Genomic DNA, 13,093 nt, shown 5'->3' on the forward strand with positions numbered 1-13,093 from the left:
AAACTGTTGATTATTCTGTCATTGTTAACAATGAGATGGTGGGTCCGATCATACCAGGCAGGGGGCTGCGACAAGGAGATCCGTTGTCGCCTTATTTATTTATTTTGTGTGCAGAGGGTCTTTCTGCTCTCATCCGTAAAGCTGAACGTTGTGGAGATCTCCATGGCATATCTATCTGTACTAATGCACCTACTATTTCTCACCTTTTGTTTGCAGATGATTGTTTTTTATTTTTCAGGGCAGATGAGAAAGAAGCGCAAGTTATGAAGAATATTCTTCATACTTATGAGTTAGCTTCAGGACAGGCTATTAGTCTTCCAAAATCTGAAGTTTTCTTTAGCAGTGTTGTTCCAACGCACTTGAAGGATACTATTTCAAACATTTTAGGTGTCAGAGCGGTGATGGGAACAGGCAAGTATCTTGGCCTTCCATCCATGGTGGGCAGAAGTAAAGAGGCAACCTTCGGATTCATCAAAGACCGTATTTGGCACAAAATCAATAGTTGGAGTAGCAAGTGTTTATCAAAAGCTGGCAGAGAGGTTATGATCAAATCGGTATTACAGTCTATCCCATCTTACATTATGAGTGTTTTTTTACTACCAAATAAATTAGTTGATGCTATTGAAAAAATGATAAATGCTTTTTGGTGGGGTAATGGCGGTAATATGCGCAGAGGGTTACATTGGATGTCATGGGAAAGGTTGTCAGTTCATAAGAATTTTGGAGGTATGGGCTTTAAAGATTTGACGTCTTTTAATGTGGCTATGTTGGGCGAACAGGGTTGGAGATTTCAAACTGATCAGTCTAGCCTTGTTTCCCGTTTATTTAACGCTAGATATTTTCCTAATTCTGACTTCATCGGGTCTAACATCGGGTCTAATATTGTGCGGTGGAGAATAGGTTCTGGTGTAAATATACCGTTTTTAGGTGCCCCTTGGCTTAAGGACGGCTTGTCTTTATCTACAACTAATCCAGTTTTTGAGCCTTTGATGCAGGTAAATTTAAGCGAGTTTATTGACCAAGATTTGAAGGTGTGGAAAGCGCCCCTTATTTGTAGCTTGTTTGATGCGCACACTGCCCAAGCTATTCTTGACACACCGCTTCAGTCACTTGTTACGGAAGATAAAATGATTTGGAAAGGGGAAAAAAGTGGTAAATATTCTGTTAAAAGTGCGTATAAAATATGTGTATCTGAAATTGCTGATAACTCTCATATGCATGTACATGGCCGGTGGAACCTTATTTGGAAATTGAAAGTACCTCCTAAAATCAAGAATTTTCTTTGGCGCGTGTGTCGTGGTTGTTTTCCGACACGGGCTTGCCTAAGTAGTAGAGGCGTTTCTTGTCCACTTGATTGTGTTCAATGTAGTAACAATTATGAGGATAGCATCCATATTCTTATTGAGTGTCCTAATGTTGTTCAAGTATGGAGAGATGCGAATTTATGGGACACAGTTGATAGGGTGCTTCGGCAAGACTATAATATTCATGCTCTTATATTTACTTTTTTGCAGAATTTTTCTTCAGGGCATTGTGAACTTATGGCCACGATTATGTGGAGTCTTTGGAAGAGCCGAAACATGAAACTTTGGCAGCATCAGAATGAAACTAATGTGCAGGTTCTTCAACGTGCAACTCACTTACTAGAAGAATGGAAAGCAGCCCAAGACATCAGGTCTCACAATAACAACCACAATACCACACCACAGGTGCGCAACACAAGTATAGAAGAGGATCGTTGGAAGAAGCCGGCACCTGGCAGGTATAAATGCAACATTGATGCATCCTTTTCCACTTCTCTTAACAGGGTTGAACTGGGCATGTGCCTTAGAGATGATGATGGTGCATTTGTTCTTGCAAGAACAAATTGGTTTTCTCCTCTTTGTGATGTAGAGGTGGGAGAGGCGGTTGGTTTGCATACAGCCTTGGATTAGATCTCTAATCAACAATTTGATAATGTCGATTTTGTACTTGATTGTAAAAGAGTTGTTGATTGTGTCAATTCTACTTTAGATGATGTCAGCGAATTTGGGTGTATTATTACTGCTTGTAAACAGCTGCTAGAGGATAGATTTCAGAACTCTCATGTTGAGTTCAATAGGAGGCAAGCAAATAGGGTAGCTCACGAGTTAGCTCAGGCATCCCTGTCTAATCCTAGCCCCCATATTATTGATGATGTACCTACATGTATTTGGCATATTTTAGCAAATGAAATGCAATGAATTTATTCCTTCAAAAAAAAAAAGAAGAAATGTAACCGATTATCTCAAAGTGAAAAGGTAACCGATGGATTATTTTTTTTAAATAGACTTATGATGTATTAATCATGCAACATGCACAAAGTCAAATTAATGGAGAGTTAATTCATAATTTCTATGGGAAAAGAAAATGAAAATGAAAAATCGCATGTAAAAAAAACATGTATTAGAGCAAGTGTCAATCCTCGAGCAAAAGTTAAAAAAATTGGGAGTTTTTATAGGACACGTCAGCAAAGTGTAGCTAGAATACATGTAGATGGATATGAAATCATTTATAGAGAAATACAACAACTTGGGGAATAAGCATCAATGACTTAAGAAACAAAAACAATATGGCCAATAAATTGATAATATGACCCAAGAACTCAATTGTTATATGGACATCCACTTATAATATTCATAACACTACTAACATATGAAAACTGATGTTCACATTTGAAACAATGCGAGAAAACACCAGTAAATGACCTAAATGCCCTTCGGTACTTAACTGCAGAAGGAACTAACCGACGGTAGTTAACTGCCACCGAGTCCATCGGTAATTAAATGCCGATGCGATTTCTGCTACAAATTGCAGGCATAACCAACATTACTCTCTCATCCATTATCACTCTCACAACTTAAAATCTCTCTCAACTCAAAATCTCTCTAAAATCTCATCCAAATTTATTCAACAAAATCACAAGTAATCATAATGCTATTAACATACATTTTAGTTGTTATAATTGTTTTTCTTTTTTTAATAATTTTAGTTTTAGGTTGATTTATATTTTGCTGTTTTTTTTTTTTTATAATTTTAGTTTTAGAGTAGATTTACAAGTATGATATTATGATTCATTTGTATAGTACATGTAAGTTGATTAATTTTGTTAAGATGTTTGCATGTTTATGTTATAGATATGAGTTTTAGGGTTTATGTATAATTTGCACTCCAAGTGTTTGATGAAATGTTTGAATAAGTTTTTCATTGATTTTTTAATTTCTTTTGGTGTATATATGAAACAATGGACAATTTGTTCAAAGCTCAAGTACGTTTCAACGGTGGAAACCCTCATTTGTTCAAGGTTCGGGTTGATGTCACGCTAAAGGATCTGAAGGATCAATTGAATGAAATCAATCAAGGACTCAACCCCAAAGACACAAGGAGGGTGGAGGACCTTCAGTATGCACGTCCCGGTTATTTGCAGATCGAAAAGATAATGCTGACAGATGATGACTGTGTGAGGAGCATGTTCTCCAGATATTATCAGGAACGCATGTTCCCGAGGATTGAGATGGAAGTTACGTTGCTGAGATCGCCTGATGATATTCTCAACAGTATGATTATGCCAGAAAATTATGTATATGTAGTATCATTATTATGTAGTGTCTTTATTTTGTTGGAATTTAAGTTCAATTCTTGTTAGTTTGCACAAAATGTCGGCATTGAAGTGTCTTATACGGGTCGAGATTTGCAAGCTTCTTTGAAAAGTCAAAGAATGAAGAGAACACAACATGTATTTTACAAATCAACTTTATATGTATTCACATCAAATTCCTTTGTATAGGATGAGTGGGGCGTATGAGAATGCACCTCATTCCTTTACGTCCCTACTCATCCTATATGAAGGGATTCGATGTGAAAACCTATAAAGTTGATTCGGTAGAATGCATGTGTTGTTCTCTTCATTCTTTTGAATTTTCAAAGGACGCTACAAATCTCTACCTGAAGTATAAGATACTTCAATGCCGATATTTTCCGCAAACTTTCAACAATTTAATTTAAATCCAACATCATGATGATACCACATATATTTAGAGATAATTTAATGTAATGTAGATGAAATAAAATTGTGTATTTTTTAAATTGATTTTGTGTTCTTGTGCAACTTTATTAAAATTTATTCAATACACAAATTTATTCAAAACACAACTTTATTCAAATTTATTCAATTCCAAGATGTGCGGCATATCAAAAAAACTAAAAAAAACATCCAACAAATCAAGACATTGCAGGCTATTACATTTAATCATCTCCCTCGTCGCTTAAGTCAATTGGGTTGTCCTCGACAGTCCCTGGGGCACTTGCTTTTGGTTGACGACCGAAATAACTTGTCCTTCCGCTACGTTTCATCTTTTTGAAATTGTACATGGGGACCTTCGCCTTGCTTTTTTGTCTAGTTCCTTCACATTCGATTACGTGCCATATCACAGTTGATTTTGCTTTCTTCTTCTCACCCTCCTTTTTCAACTGAACATCACCCTGATTCTGAGAGATATCTACACAATGCAAATATCGGAGATCAAAACCTACACTAATCCTGTAACACCCATACTAAATTTATCTAGAATATTTAGCATGTGCATTAAACTTAGTACTGGATACATTAAAATTACAATAATAAAAATTTCTTATGAACAAAATATAAAATTACTTGTCTATACATCTGAAATAGTACCACCGGCGAGTACAAAATACATGCAAATGACGAATTACATAATTGTCTAGCTTCTTCTGCTACTTCATCAAGAACCATCCTGCTTGCAAGCCACTTGTGCATCTGGAATAAAATAAAAGGGATTGGGGTGAGACAAGATGTCTCAGTGAGTTCCACCTATCCTAGGCTATAGGTAATCTTGGGGAACCTAGGATCGCCATCTGTTTCTAAACTCAACCGAATTTGGGTTTATACAGTTTTATCATACAAAACTGAGCGATCGGGGGATAACTAGAATCGCTGTCTGAAATACTAACATGATCCTTATCATAATGTCATATTATTATTCATATTCATAGTCATATTCTTGTACATAAACATAATCATAATCGGTGATATTAAGTTAGAAATGTTAGCGTTGAACAAACAATTAATCTGAATTGATTTTACGGAATAATCCCGAGTGGAGTAACCCCAGAATTTATTCCCATAACATAACCGGTGAAATTCCTAAAAAGGCTAACACCGGACTCCTCTTATCGTCGTGGACTGAATGCCTGTCCACTACTAACGGGGAACCTCAACTCCACTACTAACGGGGAGCCAACTCCACTACTAACGGGGAGCTAGAGGGTCACGACTTAACTTATTTCTTATAATCATGAATTAACCTCAACTCCACTACTAACGAGGAGTTAGAGGATCGTAACTTAAATAATTTTCTGATAACTGAAATAACTCTCAACTCCACTACTAACGGGGAGTTAGAGAGGCATACTTTGTCTTAACTGATTTCCTTATAATTATCATAGTCTGAATTTGATAATAAAGACGTAGTGATCCAGTCTTTGACTTGTAACTAATGACATAATAATTATGTTCTTGTAATGGTAGTTACCCAAATTAGTAGCCTACCCATGAGTTGTTTCTATAACTAATTTGTTCTAAATGGATCTCTTATGTCAATGTGTAATAATCATACGATGGCACCTAAGTCGGAGGATTGGATAATGTTCTTTGTCACATAATTTGGAAAATAAGTATTTCACATTCTAGCCGAACAATGGTCAATTTTCATATGTTAAATATTCCATTTCAAATAATAAGGTAATTTGAAAGTAAAACTAGTAACTAAAAACATATGTCAAGTTCAATTTTCCAAAACTATATATATATATATATATATATATATGTATATGTACCGAAAGTTTCAACTTAAAATTCTACCCTCCAACATTAGGACTAATCTAGTGTTACACATTAACATGAGAAAATTTTAGAACAAACTAATGGGGTATCTAGCCATGTTATAATCATTCTAACTATGTCATAACTTTCTATTTCAACTTTATATATATATATTCCACAAGGCATAATTCAACTACCCAAAAGGAGGGTTTACTAACTAAGGAACTCACCTTTAACCACTTGAAATGGCTTAGGCTAGTCTCGCTTTTGCATTTCAAACTTCAACCAACTTCCCGCTCAACCATGAGGGCATTTTTAATCAACCAGAAATCATTTATAACTAATTTGAATTCACATTGTGGCTTATTTCAGAAAAATCCACATCAAACCCGTAAGCCATTTTTCAGCATAAATTCCAAACTTTAAATGCGTTTTCTGAATCCGTCTCTAATCCGAAACGTACAAAATTTATATCCAAACTGAAGGGGATTAAGCGTAGAATCCAAAAATCCAATAGTAACTCGATTATAGGTTACACAGCAGTGTATACAAGTCAATGAAGTGATAAAACTTTAGGACTTAGTCATGGATCACTAGATACAAGTTATGGCATATCATCAATAATAAAGAGTGGATAAAGAATCGTGTACCTTGAATTAAGTTGATGAAGGATAACCGCTGACAACTATGAGAGGGATAACTACAATCATTCCATTTAGCTTTAGGTTTTCACAGCGTTGTTCTTAGTAATTAACCGTCTGATGGGATGACGTTTAAATAGCTAAACGGCTGAGGGCAGGGACCTCTCATTGGGCTTAGTTAAATGGTCCAACCCATCACGGTCCATTTAAAAAGAATAGCCCAATCACATATATTCATGGCTTAAATATGTGTCTAGTCCTTGCAAATAGGCCTCAGTTGAATTTTAGTCCCTGTACTTACTAATCCTCCCATTTTGCCACTGTAAATATTAATCATTTGAAGTTTAGTCCTAATATGGTTTTTTTTATGAGGTGGAGGGTGATTAGCAACGTGGCGCTTACGTGGCCAGTGATGACTGGATGCACAGGTTGACATGTCATCAAACCAGATTGGAAAGGACAGTTTTGCCCTTAATTAGATAAAGGAATGGCGAAATGATGAAAATGCCCTCTTCTTCTTCCTCCCCCTTCCCTCTCCCTCTCCTTCGGTTTCAAATACAGAATCAACAATTCTTCATAGAACAACTCTTCATTCAATTCCTTTAATAAACACATATCCACTGTCTTCTTCAATAATTCTTCATTCAATTCCTTCAATAAATTCATTCCTCTCCTTCAAACAACACAAATGGCGTACCAAACACAGATTCCTTCGGACCAACACACAGATTCAATCCTTTCACAACTGGATTCCTTCGGACCAAACACAGATTCAACTCATTCAAACACATAACAAGAATCCAATCACAAAAACAAAATCGATAACCGTCGGCGCCGCCTCAATCACTCAAAAATGTTACCGCCATAAACGTAGCTCAGGAGGAAATTGCTCTCCGATCTGCACATTAACATCCTGCTCCGCCTCTAAAGCCTTCATAAACGGCCTCAAAACGTAATCTAAAACGACATATCCTCCACAACGTCACACACAAGCAGATCTCATAACCCTGAAAAGGTTAATGTCTTCAAATGCATCATCTGGAAAAATACTGAAAAGGTTTCAAGGATGATGGATCTGTGATTTTTGGAAAAGGAGAAGTGATTGATGATGCCGTCGGATTTGATGTTTGGTTGGGATTCATGTTGTTCAAGAGGTGATGCTGTCTCAATGTCATCGACGGGATTCAATGACGGCGGTGGTGCTGTCTTGTCGGAATATGAAACTGAGCGAAGAGCGGCGGCGACGGTGCTGTCATCATCGGGATTCATGAAGAATTGGACGAAAACGAGCGGCAGGGGAAGGATGAAACAGAGAAGAACGTTGAAATTTTTCTGTGTTTTGCAAACGTTGTTGTTGTTGGTGATGCTGCAAACGTTGTTGTTGTTGGGGGTAAGAAGAAGAAAGAAGAAGTCAGGGGCAAAATCGTCCTTTCTCCGGTCTCAGGATTCATTAAGGGCAAAATGGGAACTTCGCATCCCAAAATCTGAGTCAGCCTGACACAAACCCAGTCACTACACGCCACATCAGTGCCACGTCGCTAATCACCTGCTACGTAGGCGGATTAACTTAATTTGGACCAAATTTTAAGTGATTAATAATTGCAGGGAAGGTTTGGGAGGATTAGTAAGTACAGGGACTAAAATTCAACTGAGGCCTATTTGCAGGGACTGGACACATATTTAAGCCTATATACATCAACTAATTAGTGCTTAACACAATAGACCATAATTTATATTATGACATCAACTTATAATAATTGATTATTGTCAATCCATAATTGACTAATTAAATAATTAATCCAACAATCTCCCACTTGGATGACAATACTCAATTACTAAAAGAATAAAAAAAATTCACTTGTCATAAAGAATTTAAAATTTAAAATTATATGTATGGTCAAAGCATTAATAATTCAAAAGAGAAGTAAGCTTTAATGCTGCAGAAATTGAATCCGATAGGAAAAACAAATCATACAGATCAAAAACTCACTTTTCTAACAAATGATGAATTTATTTTGACACTTTGAATTGAAGAGAATGTGTCATTAAAGAATGGCCCAAGCAATTTAAAAATGCTATAACAAACTCTCACCAACCCAAAATATTGTAGACTTAATCAAATCATCATGAGTTACAATACTCATATATACAAGTCTGTGGTTAGTGGTTCTGCCAATGAATTTTCAATTTTATAGAAGTCATATATCCACATAGGTATACAAATAGTAATTACTTATAGGGATAGCCTATTAAGAGAGTGTAATTACATTTAGTCAAAAATCAATCAATGTTCTATGACATTCAATTAATCCAAGTTTTAGCAAAAGCGTGACTATGAAAATCCATAAAAACAAAATAGGAAATTCAAGAATCCCCAAATTGGACTAACATAGTCACTTAGTTTGAAGAAAAAGGATGTGGATTAATGTCAATAACAAAAGAACATTTATGATTATCTCAAATTATAAGTACCACAAGAACACAATATCATACTCGATAGGAGTATTGATATTATACATTGTACTTACTATTTATGACCTCATAAAATGTGGAATGTTGGTAAAACAGAAGCACAATATATATTTGCATGCAACGAGGTTATTGTGCATATTCCAACAAAATTGACTTAAGCATCCAATTATGATGCTCATTGAGATTGATAGAATTTTAATATATATATATCTCAATATAATAGAATGAGACTAAAGTTTAAAGTCTCTTAAGCTATGCCATATTTTATAGTGTGCACAAGAGTATATGGCAATGACGAGAATAATATTGTGTACACATTTCTCTTGATCTCACATATATATAAACAAGAGTGAGATTTCTCATTTGAGCTCATAATATATAGTGTTGTGTACACACTCCCACTGATCCCACATATATTTAAACAACAGTAAGAGGGATTCTGTAATCTTCCGCTTATTAGAGACTGACATATTATTTGGAACGATAAATTTCAAGAGTTTAAGGCAAAGGGCGTTATTGACGTTTCACGTGGAGAAGATATTTTATGTGGGTTAGGACCACAAATCTTCATAATTGTCTTTCCTCTCTCTCTCTAGGGTTTCACAAGTTTCTTGCTCTTCCTTCTCTATAGAACCATGACTCCTCTACTCATCACAATCCAAGATTCTCATCCATAAACTTCTCTTAATCTTTCTATAAGTTGAGAACTAAGTAAGAATAGGGCTTTGCTAAGGGTGTTGGTAAGGAAGCTAGAAGCAACTACTCCAATCATTTTCTTTCATCTAGGGTTTGATCTTGGAGTTGCCTTCAAGGACTAGAAGTGTGAACTTTCTTCAAGTTATTGAGGTAAGTTCTTAGTTAGATTCCACCCCTTGGGTTGTGTGTGATTATGCTAGCAAGAATATATATATTTTTAGGGTTATACATAGTGTATGTGTTTCCCTTTCCATACCATGCTTACTTAACTTGCTAATACTTGCAAGATGAAGGTTTTACAGGTATTTTATGGTCCATAGAGGCATGATACACTTTGGGATACTTGGTTTTGATGTTTTTGGGTCAAAAATACCATTTTTAGGGGTGCTGGACCGTCCTAACTCGCCACGGCGAGTAAATAGCTCGCTAGGCGAGCTAGAACTCCGAAAGGGGGGTCCTGCTCGCCCCCAACTACCACCTGTGAGCTGCTGCTCGCCTCCCCAGCAAATCTACTCGCCTAGGCGAGTAAGGTAGTGAGACAGCTCACTGTTTTGCTTGCTTTTGGCAGGCGTGGGGATTCGCGATGCAGTTTTCTCTGTGGTGTCTTTTTACAAATATGAACCCCTCAAACCAAGATTCCATTGAGCATATTTGAAATGATTTTCTTGATTGAGAAGCAAGTATTAATTAATCGAGTAATACATGGTATGTGAGAGAAATTGGTGGTATAAGATCGGGTAGCGAATCATACATCAGGTAAAGGGATGTTTATAGAGCCTCGACTTAGTTTGTCGAGAACTAGATATTATGCTTGAATCTTTATTTATATTTAGACGTGGACGATTAGACATCATATTCACAAATAAGTTTAAACAACTAGTTGGTGATTTGTCTCTTGTGATCTGCTTAGGTTAGTCTCTAAGGGATTCCATAAATGGAACGGGATTAGCCATGAAGGGCCCGTATGTCACTTAGGGAGTACCGTTGGATATACCTTAGATAGGTTTTCTTCGGTTAGTTAGGGATTGAGCTCGGGATCACTCCACCCCGGGACTTTCCGTAAAATGAATTTAGATATTATTGTTGTTCAACGCTAACTCCTAACTAATTATATTATGTTATGAGACGATGTTAGATACATTCTAGTTTATGTGATAGAGCAAGTAAAGATAGATGTGTCATTGACGATCTTAGGTTTCCCCTAATCGTCCGGCGTAGTAACGTGTTATGAATATGTTTTGTAGGCTTCGATACGTAGAACGTATCTTGGTAAGCGGATTTAGTTTCCCCTCTTCCGCCATGACACATATAGGGGTATCAAGACCTTTAAAAATTTAAGAAGAACCCTATGACGGCTCTAGCTTGCACGAACGTCTAGGTATGCAAGACTCCACACACGTATAGCCAACCGTCAGGTTGCAAAGTAGTCACGTGACAACCGTAGGTTTTCCCCCAAGGTTGTCACTAGCCTAGGGATAGATAGAACTCACTGAGACATTATGTCTCATCCCTCTCCTTATTTGTTCAGGTTCACAGGTCTCTCGGGGAAAAGGTAAAGAAAAAGCTTTGGATTGATCGTGTTGCATGGAACTAACGCGGTGTTGGATTAGTGATGCATATGTTATATTATGAGTCGTCTTGTCATGTACTCATGTAGATAGACATGTTCCATAAACCTTGAGTGTAATAATGTAACATATGTCTTTGGAACTTTGTTGTATCTAAACACTTCGTCTTGATGACGTAATCAGTATTGTATAATTAATGTATCCAATATCAGTTTTAGCGCACATTTGAATATTTTAGACACTTTCAAATTGGGCGTTACAATTTGGTATTAGAGCAGGTCGATTCAGATCGTGCCTTCGGTCATTAGGAATACAATCTAAGTAGTCGTTCTTTTTGAGTTAAGATATTGATCCTCATTGTTATATTTGGTTGAAATTGATCACTTTGACTTAAATATGACAGTTAGAGCGATTATGTCTGGAGCACAAAGGGGACGAGGCCGGCCAAGGGCTAATCAGAATGTGCAGGATAATGCTAACCCTGATGTTCAGATGTGAGCACAGATAATGCAACAGAATCAACAGATGATGCACTTGATGCAACAACAGATTCAGCAGAATGCTCAGTCCCAACAACAGTGGGATGCAGCTATGCATCAATGTCCTGGAGCGCATCAACAGAATCAACCGCCTCCCGTTGTGGGGAATCCAGCTTTCCGAGAGTATAATCGGAACCATCCTCCAGAGTTCGATGGTCGCGGTGAACCGCCAGAGGCCAAGAGATGGATTAAACGTATGGAAAGGATCTTTCGTATGGCTGTTTGCACTGAAGAAGAGAAGGTTATTTTTGTGACTAATCAATTTCGTGGTCCGGCGGAAGATTGGTGGGAGACTGCTCGATGCCGTATGGTACATGATGGTATGGAGAAAAACTGGGACAACTTCAAACAAGTGATGTTAGAGAAGTATCTCGCTGTGACATACAAGGTTCATAAGGAGCAAGAATTTCTTCATATGAAGCAGGGTAGTATGTCGGTGACCGATTTCACCAAGAAGTTCGAGGAGTTGTTCTCATTACTCTACCCACAATGAGTATGCTGGTAATGATATGTGAAAGATGAATCAGTATAAGCATGCTTTGAGGGGAGAACTTTATGCTGTGGTCAGTCAATAGAGGTTGACTAATTTTGATGAAATGGTGCATAATAGCTTAGAGGCTGAAAGAGGATTTGACAAAGCTGTCAAGGAAGGCACTACAACTTTTGATAGAAGAAGAGGAAACTTTGTTGATAGACATCATGAAAAGTTGAAGCCAAAGGGGTCACCACAGAAAGGGAAGTAGTCGGGTTCTTTCAAATCTTATCCAACTTGCAAGAAGTGTGGAAAGGCACATATGGGAGAATGCAGGCTGGGTGACAATTCATGTTATACTTGTGGTCAAACGGGACATTACATGTCAAACTGCCCGTATAGAGGAGACAAAGGCAAAGGTGTGAGTACCACAATGAGCAGGGGCAGGGTTTATTCATTAGATGGAAAGAAGGCTCAGGCTAACGAGGATTTGATTGGTGGTACGTGTTTTCTTGGTCAGAATCCTATTAATGTTTTATTTGATTGTGGTGCATCCTGTTCTTTCATTTACTTTCAATGTGTTGAGGCTCTTCAGTTGTCTGTTTCATTGTTAAATCCCCCTATGATGGTAACTATGGCTACTGATGGAGGTATTATGACAAATTATGTTTGTGAAAATTGTCCGATCACCGTATCTAGTAAGACATACTATATAGATTTAGTGTGTCTACCGATGAAGCAACTTGATGTAATATTAGGCATAGACTGGTTATCCGCAAATCATGTGTATATAGGATGTGCAGAGAAGAGTATTTACATGCCTACCAGTAATACGATGGAAG

The 13,093-nt window shown here is 37.1% G+C and overlaps 1 protein-coding gene and 1 long non-coding RNA gene across 2 annotated transcripts; both read left to right on the forward strand.

Moving 5' to 3' along the window:
• The first annotated feature begins 3,262 nt into the window (after window positions 1–3,262).
• Window positions 3,263–3,823, forward strand: LOC146905971 (uncharacterized). Its single transcript, XM_085728692.1, has 2 exons — window positions 3,263–3,598; window positions 3,806–3,823. The coding sequence occupies exons 1-2, from the start codon at window positions 3,263–3,265 to the stop codon at window positions 3,821–3,823; spliced, it is 354 nt and encodes a 117-aa protein (XP_085584818.1).
• A 5,793-nt stretch (window positions 3,824–9,616) lies between these two features.
• On the forward strand, window positions 9,617–11,462 carry LOC146905972 (uncharacterized). Its single transcript, XR_015017923.1, has 2 exons — window positions 9,617–9,822; window positions 11,201–11,462. It is a non-coding gene; the product is annotated as an uncharacterized LOC146905972 (long non-coding RNA).
• Window positions 11,463–13,093: the final 1,631 nt, after the last annotated feature.

This window comes from Medicago sativa, chromosome 7 (genome assembly GCF_051527215.1).
Source record: "Medicago sativa cultivar Bolivia chromosome 7, Bolivia_mono, whole genome shotgun sequence".
NCBI classification, from domain to species: Eukaryota; Viridiplantae; Streptophyta; class Magnoliopsida; order Fabales; family Fabaceae; genus Medicago; species Medicago sativa.